The 13,394-nt window shown below is 48.6% G+C and overlaps 1 protein-coding gene across 1 annotated transcript in view; it reads right to left on the reverse strand.

Moving 5' to 3' along the window:
* Col23a1 (collagen type XXIII alpha 1 chain) overlaps positions 1 to 13,394 on the reverse strand; it is a 307,202-nt gene that overhangs the window by 64,414 nt on the left and 229,394 nt on the right. Inside the window, exon 3 of the mRNA XM_052757961.1 lies at positions 4,329 to 4,373. Within this exon, the coding sequence (XP_052613921.1) occupies positions 4,329 to 4,373 (45 nt within the window). The remainder of the gene's footprint in view (positions 1 to 4,328; positions 4,374 to 13,394) is intronic.

The following is a 13,394-nucleotide window of genomic DNA, read 5'->3' on the forward strand; positions in this document are numbered from 1 at the left end:
AAAATTACCAGTGCCCCCAATAAGCAGGAAGTAGCTTAGAGAACTATGCCCACATTCCAAAAAATGGTTTAAGGATATTTATTATCATATAAGGGGGGTTGGTTACAAGTTGTTATTGGTAATGGTCAGGAAAAAAGCTGAAAAAAGGAGATTAGATTCAGGGATCTCATTCTAAAAAAGAAAAAGGGGGGATATAGAAATGGTAGGGTAAAAGGGTAGATTATTGAATCTACTTTAATTAAAAAACAATTGCTAATCTTAAATATTTTACATTGGTATGGATTTTGGTTTATTGATACATATTTAAAGTTAATTTTGTTATACTGTATATATATTTTTACTCTGGGGTATTGTACTTATGCAGCTCATTTAAAAATGTAATGTATAATTAAGAAATACAGATTAGCCGGGTGGTGGTGGCGCACGCCTTTAATCCCAGCACTCGGGAGGCAGAGCCAGGCGGATCTCTGTGAGTTCGAGGCCAGCCTGGGCTACCAAGTGAGTTCCAGGAAAGGCGCAAAGCTACACAGAGAAACCCTGTCTCAAAAAAAAAAAACAAAAAACAAAAAAAAAAAAAAACAAAAAACAACAAAAAAAAAGAAATACAGATTAACAGTCATCTATAATAGTTAAACTTATAGTCAAGTTAGGAATGTTTTCAAGGTCATATACAGATATATTTGGGTAGATAGATGGTCTTCAAACACTTCAAAGATCTACAAAGTATGGCATTTAATATGTTTAATAATCTAAGGCTTTTCATGATAGTGAGACACATCTGTTTCTGGCAGCACCAATCTACTTCAGAGAAGATTATGGGCACTGAAAAAACTCCATATGGAGTTTGCTTTCTTTGTGGCAAAAGCTAGCCATGTGGGCAAAGAAACTGCCTTTGCCTCAATTGCTAACATTATACTGTCCAAACTGGACCAGCAGGACACAAGAAAGGTGATTGCCAAACTTTGCCAAGACAAGGTAGGACAGTCTTTCAGAATTCCCTGCTTCACAAGAAAGTCTGTCAGATATGCTGGGCCTGTAGGCCAGAATTGGATGCCCTAACATTGCAGAGAAACTTTGGGTGTTGTCCAGGCAGCCTGATGTCCTTGTCATTAGGTAACATTTTATCCTTCTGGGTTCTTTGATGGAGTTAAGGACGAAATAGTTATAATTATAGCTTTCCTTAGTTATAACAGAAAGTAAATTAGATATAAAACTTTAGACTCACCAAGATAAGATAGATAATTAAGTATTTTTTCTAATTTTGCCAAACACAAATGGATTGGATATCATTACTATAATTATTATTTAATAACTGCTTTTGTTGTATATAATTTTACTATGTTAAGTATAAAACCTTCTTTAATTAGACAAAAAGGGAGAAATGTTATGGATTATGCTCATTGTTAATAAAAAAACTGATTGATTGAGAGCAGGGCAAGAATAGATTGGGCGAGACAGCCTGATACAGAGAGAATGATGGGAGGAGGAAGGGCAGAGTCAGGAGAGTCAAGGAGGAGACACCAGCCAGCCACCCAGGAAGCAAGACATGCTAGAGGACAGGTGAGCCACGTGGCAATACATAGAGTATTAGAAATGGGTCAATTTAAATGTAAGGGTTAGCTAGTAACAAGTCTGAGCTATTGGCTGAGCATTTATAATTCATATTCAGCCTCTGAGTTGGTTATTTGACACCAGGCAGTTGGGACAGGAAACATTCATTTACAGGGGTCCCTCTGGCCTCATGGCTCCTCACAACTGTGCCCTGTCTGTGATGTTGTTTAAGAGATGATTGTACATTCACTAGCCCATGCATGTATTTACATGCCAGATGCTGGAGGTGGGTGTAGCCCCAGCCATGGGATTACAGAATGTTTGCTTACTTTCTTCCTGTCTTCCTGTCTTCCTGTCTTCCTTCCTTCCTTCCTTCCTTCCTTCCTTTCTTTCTTTTTTTTGGTTTTTTGAGATAGGGTTTCTCTGTGTAGCTCTGGATGTCCTGGAACTCAGTCCATAGACCAGGCTGTCCTGGAACTGTAGACCAGGCTGGCCTCAAACTCACAGAGATCTGCCTGCCTCTGCCTCCTGAGCGCTGGGATTAAAGGCGTGCGCCACCACCGCCGGGCACAGAATGCTTTCTTAGAGGAGCCACCTGAGCTTGATTTTTGAGGATAAAGAGAAATGAACATACAGTAGGAGCTCAGGTAGAGAAAAACACCTGGACCAGGGGAGGACTTGAAGGTTCAGAGGTCACAAGGCCCTGGACAGCCACAGGGAGGCTGTATGTGGGGGACGGGGTAGGTGGTGAGAGCTATGGGAGGCTGCGGCCCCGAGGACAGAGAAGGCAGCAGAGGTATGAGATAAACTGAAGAGGGGAAGGGAATGATCAGGGACACCATAGAGGAAGCAAGTGGCTGGATGTTACCTCCCTGTGGTGGGGAAGCCTGGGGAGACAGGGTGATGTTGTATTCAGAGGGGTATGAGGGAGGGAGGGAGGGACCATCAGTGTCCTGGGGCAGCTGGAGCCACAGGACTGGGATGCTGTGGGGAGAGAGAAGTGAGGACCAAGGGCAGACTCATTTGAGAGGCGAGTGGGACCCAAATGAGGAGACTGAGATGTCAAGATCAGTGACGTGTATGCAATGCATGTGTGTGGAAACCGGCTGGAGGGAACCAGAAATACTCAGGGTCAGGAGGGGCCCCCAGTGAGTGTCCAGAAAGACACAGGCAGTGAGGAGTGAGCAGTTCTGTACCCTCTCAGCTGTTTATGCATGCTCATGGGATCATTAGCTCAGAAAACACAGAACCAGGAAGCACTTTCTTGAAGCAGCATCAGACATCCAGGGGGAAAGAACTCCAACTGCCTATCCATAATCAATCTATCACACTTAAAAATAGAACTCTCCAGTCCTTAGGCAGCAAATGTGTCATCTGACGCACAGATTTTGCACCAATCTCACCCACAGCTCTGAATGTTTCTCTTATGTACATAATTGCCTCAAGTGCATTCAGCTGAGCTGAGATTATTAACATCCACCCATAGCACATGTCCTGTATTCTCAAGCCAGTACAAATGAACACCAAAGGGGATGTGGGCACGTCAGTGTTTAAATTGGTTTAAAAATGTGTGTGTGTGTGTGTGTGTGTGTGTGTGTGTGTGTGTGTGTGTGTGTGTGTGAAGGTATGTACACGTGAGTGTAGTACCCACAGACGCCAGAAGAGGGCATTAGGTCCCCTGAAGCTGGAGACATGTCAAACTTGGGTCCTTTTTAAGAGCAGCAAGTGCCATTGAAGTCATCTCTCTGGTTCCCTGATTTTTTTCCTGATTGATGACTAAGAAAGAAAGGAGGGGGGAGGAAGAAAAAGAGGGAGAGACAGAAGAAAGGGAGGAAGAAAGGAAGGAGGGGAGGAAGAAAGGAAGGAAGGGAGGAAGAAAGGAAGGAAGGAAGGAAGGAAGGAAGGAAGGAAGGGAGGAAGGAAGGGAGAAGAAGAGAAGGAAGGAAGACAAAGACATGTCTTGCTATAGCCATGTTGCCATTAGTTACTCTGGCCAATTTGATGTCACAGATGTGAGAAGGTGGGACAGAAGGAGTAGATGATTCTTGGGGAATAGTGGTCAAGATTTCCGGGGAGAGGACAAACTATGAGGGACCCTGCAGAGTAAGTTCATTTTGGATGCAATGAAGGTAACAGGGGGAGGCGGCTGTGGGGACAAGGGAGCCTGGGGTTTGCCTGGAGGAAGGTGGTGAAAACCTTTGGTTCTGCTGAGGGTAGGAGGAGCAGGGTCTGGGAGGGCGCTGAGATCTACAGGGGACCTGTGTCCTGTGACGGTCCCATGACAGAGAGCTGGCAAGGTTTCTGCCTGCTGTCATAGAGGGGGGCTGTTTACGAATGGGTGATCAAGAATTGAGTTTCTTTTTTTTTTTTTTTTTTTTTTTTTGGTTTTTCGAGACAGGGTTTCTCTGTGTAGCTTTGCGCCTTTCCTGGGACTCACTTGGTAGCCCAGGCTGGCCTCGAACTCACAGAGATCCGCCTGGCTCTGCCTCCCGAGTGCTGGGATTAAAGGCGTGCGCCACCACCGCCCGGCTAAGAATTGAGTTTCTAATGCTGACAGATGAAGAGGGAGGCTGAAGACAGAGAGGGGCCAGTTTGGGAATTGTAGATGCCAAGAAGCCAAGAAAAGGCGACATGAGGCATGGTGGCCCAGAGGTAGTAGCTGGCATTTAAGAAGAGAGACATGATCCAGGAAATAGGTGGTTGGCACCTCCGGCTGGGCCCAGGGTCCGTGGTGTGTCTCTCAGCTAAGGCTTAGGAATTAAGAAAACTGGACTCACCTGGGTCACCTCTGCGTCCAGGTTTGCCACGCCGTCCAGGGGGACCTAGATAGGAAAACAAGGATGGATTCATTGAGAAGGAAAGCCAGTGTATACATGCATATGCATATGGCCTCTGGCTGCCAGCTCCCCACCACCAGCGGAGCTGACGGAGCCCACTCATCCATACCCACAGAGCACCCTGCCTGAGACTGGTGGAAGGAGATGGTGGAGAGACCCCGCCCCCTTGGCCACCCCCTCCCTGCCTTTGCTCTTCTAGGCCATGCTTCACCCTCTTCACCCACTGTGATTCATTTACTCATCCCTAGGCTCTCTCCAAGCTAAGAGTTACTCCTGGGACAAACTTCAGGCTTGGGAGAAAGACAAGGTTGAAGGTGACAGTTGTCTCACAACAGCCCCCCAAAATGCTTTGCAGTGTTCCATAAAATGAAGCAAGACCCACAAGGTACAAACGAATACCGTCCCGGTCAGGATATTCCAGGATAAATTTGGCAGTCACAGGCACCACACAGGCATCACGATGTCCCTTTCACTTCTTTCCACAGCTCACTTGAGCCTCCATCCTTCAACCCTGGGAGCTGCTCACACATGTGTGTGCTTTAGTGTGGGCCACAGGCATATCACTACGTGTTCTCTGCTGATCCAGGCCTCCTTCCACAGGTTGAAGCCTCTCTCAATTTATATTGCCCTCCACCCTTGTCAGTCCCCAGGCCTGAAGGATCTGAATATCAAAAGAAGGCTCCAAGTCACAGGCCAGCCTTGTGCCCTGAATCTGAGGTCCTCACATTTGGTTGTGTGTGACAATGGGGTCTGAGGCGCTTGCAGAATACACTGCAGACATCACCTGTGGCCCTCTGCACTAGGCTCCGCCTTCCTGTCCACTTCCCTTAAGTCTGATTGCTCTGCACAGACAGAAAGCTATATGTATTTGTTGATGAATTAATTCTTCTCTCCTTTCTTTCTCTTTTCTTTGTTTTTTTCTTTCTTCTTTTTGAGACAAGGTTTCTCTATGTAACCACCCTGTCCTGGAACTCCCTCTGTAGACCAGGCTGGCCTCGAACTCACAGAGATCTGCCTGTGTCTGCCTCCCAAGTGCTGGGATCAAAGGTGTGTGCCACCACTGCCTGGCTTCTTTTCTTTCTTTCTTTCTTTTTTTTTTTTTTTCGAGACAGGGTTTCTCTGTGTAGCTTTGCGCCTTTTCCTGGATCTCACTTGGTAGCCCAGGCTGGCCTCGAACTCACAGAGATCCACCTGCCTCTGCCTCCCGAGTGCTGGGATTAAAGACGTGCGCCACCACTGCCCGGCCTTTTTTTTAGCTAAGCTGTGCACCTTTAATCCCAGCACTCTTGAGGCAGAGGTGGTGGATCTCTGTGAGGACCAGGCTGACCTGCTCTACACAGTGAGAATTTGTCTTGAACAAAGCAAAACAAAACAAATGAAAACCCAACCTGAAACAAAATCAAAACCAAAAAAAACCACATAAATAATATGTGTCTGTGTGAGCATATGCACACATGTGTGCAAGAGCTTACAGAGGCCAGGAGAGGACATCAGATCCCCTGGAGCCTGGGGTTATAGGCAGCTGTAAGCAGCCTGATGTAGGTACCAGTAGCTGAATTCTGATCCTCCACAAAAGCAGTAAGCCCTTTTGACTGCTGAGCCACGTCTCTAGCCCCTTGGTTGAATTTTGCAAGTGACATTTGTCCTACTTAGGGTTACTATTGCTATGATGAAACACCAAGACCAAAAGCAAGTTGGAGAGGAAAGGGTTTATTTGGCTCAATGCTTCCACATCACTGTTCATCATTAAAGGAAGTCAGGACAGGAACTCAAACAGGGCAGGAGCCTGGAGGCAGGAGCTGATGTCGAGGCCATGGAGGAGTGCTCCTAACTGGCTTGGTCCTTATGACTTTCTCAGCCTACTTTCTTATTGAACCCAGGACCTATCAGCTCAGGGTGGCACTACCCACAATGGGCTGGGCTCTCTCTCACCAATCACTAATTAAGAAAATGCCCAAATCAGTCAGTGGTGGAACACACTTTTAATCCCAGCACTTGGGAGGCAGAGGCAGGTGGATCTCTGTGAGTTCAAGGCCAGCATACAGAGTGAGTTTCAGGACAGCCAGGGCTATACAGAGAAACCCTGTCTGGAACCCCTGTCCCCTGCCCCCTCCCCAAAGAAATAAAATATCCCATAGGCTTGTCCATAGCTCAGTCTTATGGAGGCATTTTCTCAACTGAGGCTCCCTCCTCTCTGATGGATGACTCTAGCTTGTGTCAAGTTGACATGGAACTATCCACCACAGCATTTTGTACCTGTCTGCCTTGCCTGTTCACTGCATGGCAGGTTCCATGATGGGGCTGGGAGGCCACTGAGGGACAGGGTGTGACTGCCTTTCAAGACACTGCCATTACTACAGAGTCAGCCCCAAAACTCCTCCAGAATTCTCAGAACTACCAAGGGGAGATGCAGAGCCTGGCCATTAATCACGTATAGCCTAGGGAGAGCAGTTCATGGCAGAATTAGAATTTGTGTATGTGACGGTTAGTGCTGGCTGTCAATTTGACAGGATCTGGAGCCACTCGGGTGTTAAAACTTTGAGGCTGATCCAAAAAAAAAAAAAAAAAAAAAAAAAAAAAAAAAAAAAAACCGCCGGGCGGTGGTGGCGCACGCCTTTAATCCCAGCACTCGGGAGGCAGAGCCAGGAGGATCTCTGTGAGTTCGAGGCCAGCCTGGACTACCAAGTGAGTTCCAGGAAAGGCGCAAAGCTACACAGAGAAACCCTGTCTCGAAAAATCCAAAAAAAAAAAAAAAAAAAAAAACTTTGAGGCTGACCGAGGGAGTTTCTAGATTGAGTTGGCTGAGGCGGGAAGACTCTCCCTATCTGTGAGTGGCCCCGTCCCATGGGCTGGGATTCCAGACGGTATAGAAAGGAGAAAGTGAGTTGAGTGCCAGCATTCATCTCTCTGTTCCCTGACGGCGGATGCAGTGTGACCAGCCGCCTCAAATTCCGGTCACCACATCTTTCTTGATGTCATGGACTGTACCCCCAAACTGTGAGCCCAAACAAACGGCCCTTCCTTGAGTTGCTTCTGTCAGGCATGAAGAAAGTAATCAATACAATGTGCTTCCTTTTCCCTTCTTCCTGACTGAGCAGGCGCTCATGGTACATCCCAGACAGAGGAGTCAGGACAGGGCAGAGAAGCAGCCCCGGCCCTGGCTTGGACTGTACTTCTGGCTTTTGTGAAGGGGTGCTCTATATCAGGAGGAGAGAAGGATTCTGAGAGACAAGGAGCGGGGGGATGTTCTTCTGGATGAGAAGGGTCCCACAGGGCCATGTTGGAGAATGAGACCTTTGCAGTGAGTGAGGAGAGAATAAACTTCTTCCTAGCCTCATGGGCCGAGGGTTTCAGGTCAGAATGGCTGAAGGGAACTTAAGGATTGAAGACACGAAGGGCTGAGGCTGTGGCTCAGTTGGTAGAGTGCTTGCCTAGCATGCATGAAGCCCTGGGCTTGACCCATGGCACCACCTAAACCAGGCATGGTGGCCAAGGCCTACAATCCAGCATTTGGGAAGAAGATGCGGGAGGATCAGGAGTTCAAAGTCATCCACAGGCACATTGAGTTTGAGGCTAGTCTGGACTACACGAGATGCTATTTAAAAAAAAAAAAAAGAGCTGGGTGGTGGTGGTGCACCCTTTTTTTTTTTTTTTTTTTTTTTTTTTTGGTTTTTCGAGACAGGGTTTCTCTGTGTAGCTTTGCGCCTTTCCTGGAACTCACTTGGTAGCCCAGGCTGGCCTCGAACTCACAGAGATCCTCCTGCCTCTGCCTCCCGAGTGCTGGGATTAAAGGCGTGCACCACCACCGCCCGGCAAGTGGTGCACACTTTTAATCCCAGAACTCAGGAGGCAGAACCAGGTGGATCTCTGTGAGTTTAAGGCCAGTGTGGTCTACAAAGTGAGTTCCAGGATAGGCTCCAAAGCTACATAGAGAAACCCTGTCTTGGAAGACCCGCCCCCCCCCCCCCCCCCCCCCCCCCCGACAAAAAAAGAAAAAAACAACAACCACAAAACAAGGCAAACACATTCCATCCAGATAGCTGTGTTTAGGACAGAAACTTCTATCAAAGACAGAGCCTGGTCTTCAGGACACAGGCTTTGAGGTCGGAGTTTGTGTTGCAATTTCAGACAAACTATGTTAAAGTGTTTCTCTGGTCCTAAGGCCCTAAGTCCAGCACCACCACAACAAATGGCTACCTGCACCTGCATGGAGTTGAAAGTTTATGGGGTGTCTCCAGGGCCATGCCTGTGGCATCTGTACTCGGGTGTGTGGCCAACTGCCTCCTTGACTTCTGCATGAGGATGCCTCACCATCTCTAGTCACTGTAACCCAGACTCTCATCTTTATCTCCTTCTGTGCCCTGTGTGTAGCTGCTGGCATTTGAGAACCTGCGAACCAGCCACATGGAGTAATTAAACCCTGGCGTTTGGGGGCCACTCAGCATCCTGGGTGGCCTTCTGTCCTCTGTGGATGTATCTGTTCTTAGGGAGAGAGAGTTTGTGGGGACTGGAACCCCATCAGCATGCATGCTGCCATGTCTCTCTGCTTGTGGCGTCAGAAGACCCAATTTTCTCCCACACAGAAACTGGGGGTTCTTGCCAGGCCACAGCAGGCTGGCTGTGGGGCACAGGAAAGAAGGCCCAAGTGGGAAATAACCCAAGCTATGTCCAGACCCGAGGCTGAACCAGCACCATGGCATTTTGATGGTCACTGCTGGGCACAAGTAAACAATTCCCTGTTTAGGTTAACTTAGGCCAGACTGGCTTTTGTGGAGGTGCCGGAACGAATGGATTTGTCTGGGTGGCTCTCCTGGGTGGCATGGTTCAGCAGCAGGCCCAGCAGAGAGGAGTGCGGCGGAGTAGGCAGCTGCCTGGGCAGGGTGGCATGCCCTGCCTCCAGGGCCTTTGTGCAAAGCTCCCAGCAGGCCTAGGCTGGGATGTCACTAAGCATGCAGGGCCTGTGGGGACGCAGCCTGCCACCCTGGCTGTCGCTTGCAGATGAAAGGGCCTAACTGGAGAAGAAGGGGGCTGTTTGGGAACACACCCCACGGCTGGTCACAACCAGGTTCCGGAGGCTTTTGTGGGATTCACTCCTGTGGCCAACGGGTCTCCCCTTTATTCTAAGATTCATATTGAAATGCTCAGCTTTAAGGGGAGGCAGCATGCACCCAAAGTTTCTGGCTTTCTCCTCACCGGAGTGAAGGCGTCACCAGTACCCAAGAAGCTGGCTGGATAGATGGTACCTCAGAGTCCTCTTGGTGTACCCTCCCTCCCCTACCCCCCAACCGCTTCTTCATTTCTCTCTCTGTCTCCACACGTCTGCCCTTTCTGCGCTGCCTCCTACCAGCCTCTCATACAGCCTCTCACACAGCTCTGTGTCTCCAGTTCCCAGCCTGGGGTGGGATCAGGGGATGTTGGCTGAGGGAAGGTCGAAGAGAGGCATGATGGGTAGCGAAGCTTCTGCCTCTCTTATTTCCTCCCATTTATTCTCTTCATATAACTGTTAGCCAGGCATGTCCAACATTTTGACACTGCAATGCAATGCTGTCATCTATGACGTTTATGCTTGATAACCACCCACTCGAATTACTAAAAAAAAAAAAAAAAAAAATGCTCCCGCCCCCCAATTTCAGTGCTTTAAGTTTATGGTCTCGTGTTGTGTCAAGTTCAGAGTTATCCTGGGCCACAGGCGTCCTGCAGACCTTAGGTTGGACAGGTCTGACAATCTAACAAGCTCCGGGCCTTAAAGCCCATCTGGCTTGGTAAGGATGGGGGCTGAGGAGGGGAGTGATTTCTGCCTTTGTTTCTCCCCGACTGCATGGAGATGGGTGAGACAGCCACACCTGGGCATGGGATCTTCATGGAAGTGTCCTCTTCGGCTTCCCCCAGGCACACAGAGACCCTGCAGCTCTCACCTTGTGGGCAGGTGCCAGGTCCAGGTGCTGGTCACATGCTCAAGTCCAGCCTTGCTTTTGTTGGCTTTGGGTTGTAGCTCAGGACCCCACACAGGCTGTCAAGTGCTTTACTGTCGGGCCTCAACTCCAGCCACCAACCCTTATCTCGAGGATAGATGTGCAAAGCTAACCTCACGGGAGGCAGAGGTCTCTTCCGTGTCCCTAACCCCTGCCCATCTGCAAACCTGGGCATCAGAAGGCATAAGCTGAGACTTCCAAAGCTGTTGCGCAGTCTAGGAGTGGGATTGCTCTATGGAGTCCTGAGGTTTCTGGTGTGACACATGCCATCCATGGCCCCACATCAAGACTGAATAATTCAGGATGCCTGTGGCCACATTAATTAACTCCAGGAGTTTCAGGGCAGACACAGTGGAAACTTTCATTTATTATTTATTTATTTTAAAGATAGGATCTCATGGTAGCCCAGGCTACCCATGAACTTGCTATATAGTTAAAGGTGACCTTGAACTCCTTATCCTCTGTCTCCAACTTCTGAGTGCTAGGATTTATGGGCATGCACCAACACATCTGGTTTATATGGTGCTGAGGATAGAGCCCTTGTGGATAGCAGGCAGGCACTCTACCAACTGAGCGACATCCCCAAGTCAAAAGGGGATAATAATACAGAGATTTCTAATACAGAAATTTTATTGTTGGTTGGTCTGGGGAAGTCACACCATTTACCAACTCCAAAGGGGCACCCTGAGCCCTGACATACTTCCCCTCAAGCTTGAGTCCCTAAATCTCCCTACTTCTCTCCCTTCCCTAATGACATTTTCACCAGCACCTGACTTATCGATGGCCTCCTGTAGGGTAGCCACTCCTCCAGCTGGGCTGTGCAGAGACTCAGTGATCGGGCCACTCCCTGGCCACTCAGCCTCCGGTGCTGACCTGATCCTCTCTCCCATGGGGCAGGGACTTTGTCGTAGTTTTTCTAATTGAATCTGTTTATCAGTTCCATGATGGGCTTTCTTCTCTCTCTACTCTTTTCTCTCTACAGATGGGACTGAGGCTCTGAGAAACCAAGAGATGGTCCCAGACACAATAGCCAGAAGGTAGAACAACTTCCTTCCTGCTTCAGGCTGAGTCACATCCCATTCTCTGGGGTGAGTAAGCATGTGTAGCCCATATCAGAAGGAGGCGGGCCTTAAGCGGGAAGGAAGTTCTGACACACGCCACCACATGGAAGAGCCTTGGGGACATTGTGCTTTGGGAAACAAGGCAGTTACAAAAGAATAAAAAATAAAAGACCTGGGGAGATGGCTCAGTTGGTAAAATGCTTGCTATGCAAGCCTGAGGAGCTGAGCCAGGTTATCAGAACCTACGTAAAAAGCCGGGTGTGTTGGTGACTCAGAAACCACAAGAAGAGCTAGGTGTGGTGATGGGCACTGATCATCCCAGTGCCAGGGAGGTGGAGACAGGTGGCTCCTTGGGGCTTTCTTGCCAGCCCGCCTAACTGGTGAGATCCAGGTCAAGGAGGCCCTGTCTCAAAAAATCAGGAGTTCTGGTGGTAATGCTCTACTGCTGAATGTAACACTTATGTCAGCAAACAGAAAAGTTGAACTGGTGCCTACCTAGAAACTTTACTCTTATTGACTAGTGTTTATGATTTTGGAAGGCACTCTTCACACTCCTGGAGGAGAAAGGCAATCATAATATCACCAAACTACAAACACTGTGATCTACAACGGTGGCCTGCCTGTGGGATACACTGGTGTAATAGTGGTACAAATGTTATGGGAGTAACCAACCACTTTAAAAAATGGATTTAAGGCCCACTCTATGGGATGGAACTCATACCTGACACTGCTAAAGTGGCCAAGAACCTGAGACTACATAGGTCATGGGCCTAAGGGAAAACCTACTCTTATTCTGCTAAAGGAACGTAGCACTAGAGTGACTCCTAATGGCATACTGCTATACCTGTAGATCAGTGCTTCATTCATCCCTTATCAGAGAAGATCCTTCTTGCAGAAGGGAATAACTTAAAGACCCACAACTGGACAATGTGCAGAGAGTGAGGGACTTTGGAGCACCCAGTCCTAAATTCGATGTCTTCATTAGAGCTCTCCCCTCAAGGCTCAGAAATTTATGCAGAAGAGGAGGCAGAAAGACTCCAAGACACGACAGAGATGAGGGCATATATGAACTCCCAGAGAATGTGGCCGCACACACAGGCCTCTACAGGCTCAAGCCAGATCGGAGTCTCATGGCTGAGAGGGGGAAGTGGACAGGGAGGTCCCTGAAACATGGCCTTAGCTGGATGTGGTGGTACACACCTTTAATCACCACTCAGGAGGCATAAGCAGGTGGATCTCTATGAGTTCAAAGCCAGCCTTATTTACATAGTGAGTTCCAGGACAGTTAAGGCTACACATTGATGCCCTGATCCCCAAACCTAAAACTCAAAAACAAAAGCCTCCAAACAGAACACCCCCAAACAAAAACCCAAACCAACCAAACACCCCCCTCTCCCATAGCCCTAGATCACTTTGTTTTCTGAGCCTCAGGCCCGTCTAGCTGTAAACTCCTTTCCAGGCATGAGCATCCCCTCTCTGCTAGGTTCAGGCTTGGCCTAACAGTGCCCTGCTCCTTGGAGGAGTGGAGCAGGTGTATGGTGGTAGGTTCCCCTGAGGTGGAGCTGAGACCATGGTCTTCCCAGGGAGATTTGCTGGCTGGCAGACCAGCAGGCTAGCTCAGTATCAGCTGGCACCATGGGCAATAGTGCCATCTGGGAATTGAAATCCCGGCTTCTTCCCCTGCAAAACTAGTTCTTTCCAAAGCTTTTAGGTCTCTGTAGACTCATTTCCCGCCATCTGCCACACCCTCCTGTGTGCGGGAAAATCTCTGAGGAGTTTGGAAAACAGATCCCACAGGGTCCTGGGTTTAAGCCACAGCCTCATCACGTCTGTCTGGAACTAGGGATGTTGTGCAGGCTGGTGACAGACCCTGACCACCCCAGTCACTAGATTGGAGATCTCACTTGCACATTGCGCTGTTTAGTAATACATGAATAGGGTCCATATCAGGAGGGGCTGGCTGGGTGGCTGAC

The sequence above is a fragment of the Peromyscus californicus genome, unplaced genomic scaffold, assembly GCF_007827085.1.
Source record: "Peromyscus californicus insignis strain IS unplaced genomic scaffold, ASM782708v3 Scaffold_3__1_contigs__length_106647218, whole genome shotgun sequence".
NCBI classification, from domain to species: Eukaryota; Metazoa; Chordata; class Mammalia; order Rodentia; family Cricetidae; genus Peromyscus; species Peromyscus californicus.